General features: G+C 63.1%; 1 protein-coding gene across 1 annotated transcript; it reads right to left on the reverse strand.

Moving 5' to 3' along the window:
* Positions 1-984: 984 nt before the first annotated feature.
* Positions 985-3,546, reverse strand: FZD7 (frizzled class receptor 7). Its single transcript, XM_032860064.1, has one exon. It carries the CDS (start codon positions 2,796-2,798, stop codon positions 1,074-1,076), a length of 1,725 nt encoding a protein of 574 aa, XP_032715955.1. The 5' UTR covers positions 2,799-3,546; the 3' UTR covers positions 985-1,073.
* Between the last annotated feature and the right edge of the window lie 215 nt (positions 3,547-3,761).

Genomic DNA, 3,761 nt, shown 5'->3' on the forward strand with positions numbered 1-3,761 from the left:
CCCTCTGACTGATTGGGGGTATGGAAGCGTGCTGCCGTTCACTTTTCCTTAAAAAGGAATGTTTATTTCAGCCAAATTAACATCCAAAGGGAAAGCTCTGATTTGTGCTACTTTGCCTATGAAAGTTGCTGTCTTCACAGTTATGCCTTTCCACAGGGGAGACACTTTGTTTCCTCTTTTGTCTCTTACAACAAAGACCAGGGGAAAAATGCACTCCTGTTTTGAAAAGCAACAAGTCATCACTTCTTTTCAGAGTATTAAACCAAATAAAACCTTCTTCCTTCTGCCTTCCCGAGGGGGGAAAAAAAAAAAAAAGTAGCAGAAATACCTACTACCCATCTCCTTTGCCTCCTCTCGAAATGTTATCTTCATTTCTTTTGCATCCTTACATTAAGATTCTAGGAGGCAGGCCTCCCAAGACTTCCAAATGCTTATTTTACAAGACTTGAAAGGACTAGGAGAGGAAAAACAGGCGGGAGGGGCCAGGGGAGGAGAGACTGTAATGTCTGACCCTGGAAATTAACCCATCTGGGCTCCAGTTTGGCCCCAGTGAAAAGAGATTATGGTTTGACCACCGCTTGACAAGGACACCGCAGGGAGTCCTCCCTTTTCCCAACAAAGCCGCCGCCGCAGACAAAGCTGTACCTTTCACCCGGGCCTCACAGGAGTGAGGACAGGCCACTTGTCTTGCAGCAGGGGCATCGCTCACAGTCCCAGTTTGGCCCCGGAGCCGGGAAGAACTCAGAGCCATCTCTGCTGGGCTCAATCGCGATAGGCCCAGGTCGGCCCATACCGTACACGATTAACATCATCGTTACCGTCATCACCATCATTAACATCCTGCAAGTCTTTGCCATTAAGTCTTTTCATCCGAACCGTCTTTCCACCCGGGCCTCCTTTTCCAAACCCACCCCGGCCCCAAATCTACAAATATAATCTCTCTTCCAGGTCACTTCTCATTGGAGGGGGCGGAGGTTACAGGACACCCCCCCCCGCCCCGGCAGTTCTCTCCTTCCCGCGCCTCTCCCCCTGCTAGGGGATGGGGGAAGGGAGGGTGGGGGAGGGGCCGGGGCTCATACCGCAGTCTCCCCCTTGCTGCTGTGGCTGAGTCTGTGGTAGAAGCGGCGCCACGACTGCAGAGTCTTGCCGGACCAGATCCAGAAGCCGGTGGTGATGCCCACGATCATGGTCATCAGGTACTTGATCATGAAGACAGTGAAGTCGGGGCTCATGGGCGGGAAGTGGCCAGGCGGGCAGGGCACCGCGTAGCTCTTGCACGTCTGCATGAGCCAGGTGCGCTCCCAGTGCTCGCGGAAGGCCTGCTCGTAGAAGTAGCAGGCCAGGACGATGGTGGCCGGCACGGTGTAGAGCACGCTGAAGACGCCGATGCGCACCATGAGCTTCTCCAGCTTCTCGGTCTTGGTGCCGTCGTGCTTCATGATGGTGCGGATGCGGAAGAGCGACACGAAGCCGGCCAGCAGGAAGGACGTGCCAATGAAGAGGTAGACGAACAGAGGCGCCAGCACGAAGCCCCGCAGGGCATCCACGCTGGACAGGCCCACGTAGCACACCCCACTGAGCAGGTCCCCATCCACCTGGCCCATGGCCAGGATGGTGATGGTCTTGACAGCGGGCACGGCCCACGCGGCCAGGTGGAAGTACTGCGAGTTGGCTTCGATGGCCTCATGGCCCCACTTCATGCCGGCTGCCAGGAACCAAGTGAGCGACAGGATGACCCACCAGATGGAACTGGCCATGCCGAAGAAGTACAGCACCATGAAGAGGATGGTGCAACCCTCCTTCTTGGTGCCCTGCGCCACCGTGCGGTAGCCATCGTCTGAGAAGCGCTCCACGCACACCGCGCGGTCCTCCAGCAGGAAGCCGGCCACGTGCGCCACGGCCACCATGAAGTAGCAGCCCGACAGAAAGATGATGGGCCGCTCCGGATAGCTGAAGCGCCGCATGTCCACTAAATAGGTGAGCACGGTGAAGAGCGTCGAGGCGCAGCACAGCACTGACCACACGCCCACCCAGAGACGGGCAAAGCGCCTCTCCTCCTCCTTAAAGTACATGAGGCCGTTGGCACGGCCTGGCTCGCACGGGGCGCCGCAGTCGCGCTCACCCAGGAAGCGGTAGCCCAGGTAGGGGGGCACCTTGAGCTGGCGGGGACATGAGAAGGGGAAGGCAGAGCGGCCCCTGCCGTCAGCGGCCCCCGGGGGCAACGCGGTGTAGGGCAGATCCGGCAGATAGGGCGCGGTGGGGTAGGCTGTGGGGCCGCCGCCTGGACCCCCGGAGCCGTCGGACGTGTTCTGGCCCACGCAGATCTCGCCGGCGCCGTGCACGGGGAAGTTCTCGCAGCGCAGCCGCTCGGGCCACTGGAAGCCGAACTTGTTCATGAGCGCTTCACAGCCCTGGCGGGCACGCTCGCACAGAGAGCGGCACGGCGGGATGGCCTGATCCAGCACTGTGCACACGGGTGCGTACATGGAGCACAGGAAGAAGCGTAGTTCGGGAGAACACTGCACCTTCACCAGCGGGTAGAACTGGTGCACCTCGAGGCCCGCGTCCTCTTGATTCGTGTGGCCTAGCAGGTTGGGCAGGATGGTCTGGTTGTAGGCAATGTCCGTGCACAGCGGGATGGAGATGGGCTGGCAGAAGCCGTGGTCCGGCACTGAGATGCCCTTCTCGCCGTGATAAGGCTGCGCCCCGGCGCCGGCGGGCAGCGCGCCCAGCAGCGCAAGCACCAGGGTGCACAGGCCCAGGGGCGAGCGCGACGCGGCCGCGCCGGGGCCCCGCATCGCCGGCCGCGGGTGCAGCGGCGCTCTCAGCCCGTGGAGCGCGAAGAGGCAGCCGGGAGAGGCTCGGATCCGAGGAGGCGCAGCCGCGCCCCGCGCATGAGAGTCCTCCCGGCGCCGAGGCCGGGCCGTGGGCGGCGCGGAGCCGAGGGCGCTGCAGCTGGGGTGCCCGCGCCGCGGGGGCGCCGCAGCCGTCTCCGCCCAGCCCTCGAGCAGCCGCTGGGGGCCCAAACCCGTCTGCCTGGGCCGGGGGCGCCGAGTGGGGCCGCTTTATTCTCCCGCTGCGACGTAACGGTGCGGCTTTTTCTGCGGCGAGGAGCAACAAGCGTCTCCGGTTACCCTTCAAAGTTTGCCCAAAGTCTGTCGACCCACGGCGCGCAGTAACGCACGCGCCCCCACACCGAGTCCGGCCCCCGGCAGGCTAGAGCCCGGCGCCGCCGCCTGCTAGCCGAGGCCGCCGCCTCGGCCGTGCTGCTCCGCCTCCTCGCCTCGAGGCTCTGCTCGCCGCCGCCGCCGCCTCCTCCTTCTCCTCCTTTTCTACTCCTCGGCTCCTTCCTCAGCCCCAAAAGCTCGGCCCCCAAGTTTCTGCCAAACGGGTGATTCTCGCTTGGAGTCCGATCGGCGCCTTGGAGCCAGCAGCCCAGTGAGTTCTTTTCGGAAATCCAGTTACACTGCGTCCGAAGCTGCAAGGGCCCGGTGCCCGCGGCCTGGGCCTGGCTTCTCCAGCCTCGCGAAGCCCCGGCCCGTAAGCCCCGGCCCGTGAGCCCCGGCGCCCGCCGCCACCGCCCGCCGGGAGGGAGCGCAGAGTAACGCCTCGGAGTCGCGCAACTCGCCAGAAGAAGCGTCGGGCTCACAGGGTTCCGGGCCGCCCCGCCCCCTCCCCTCCCCCCATTCACAAACCGCTCCGGGGGCGGGCCCTCGAGCTCCGGGGCGGCCCAATGGCAGCCTTTGTTTTCTGTGTGGCGG

This window comes from Lontra canadensis, unplaced genomic scaffold, assembly GCF_010015895.1.
Source record: "Lontra canadensis isolate GAN:19392208 unplaced genomic scaffold, GSC_riverotter_1.0 scaffold18, whole genome shotgun sequence".
Taxonomy (NCBI): Eukaryota; Metazoa; Chordata; class Mammalia; order Carnivora; family Mustelidae; genus Lontra; species Lontra canadensis.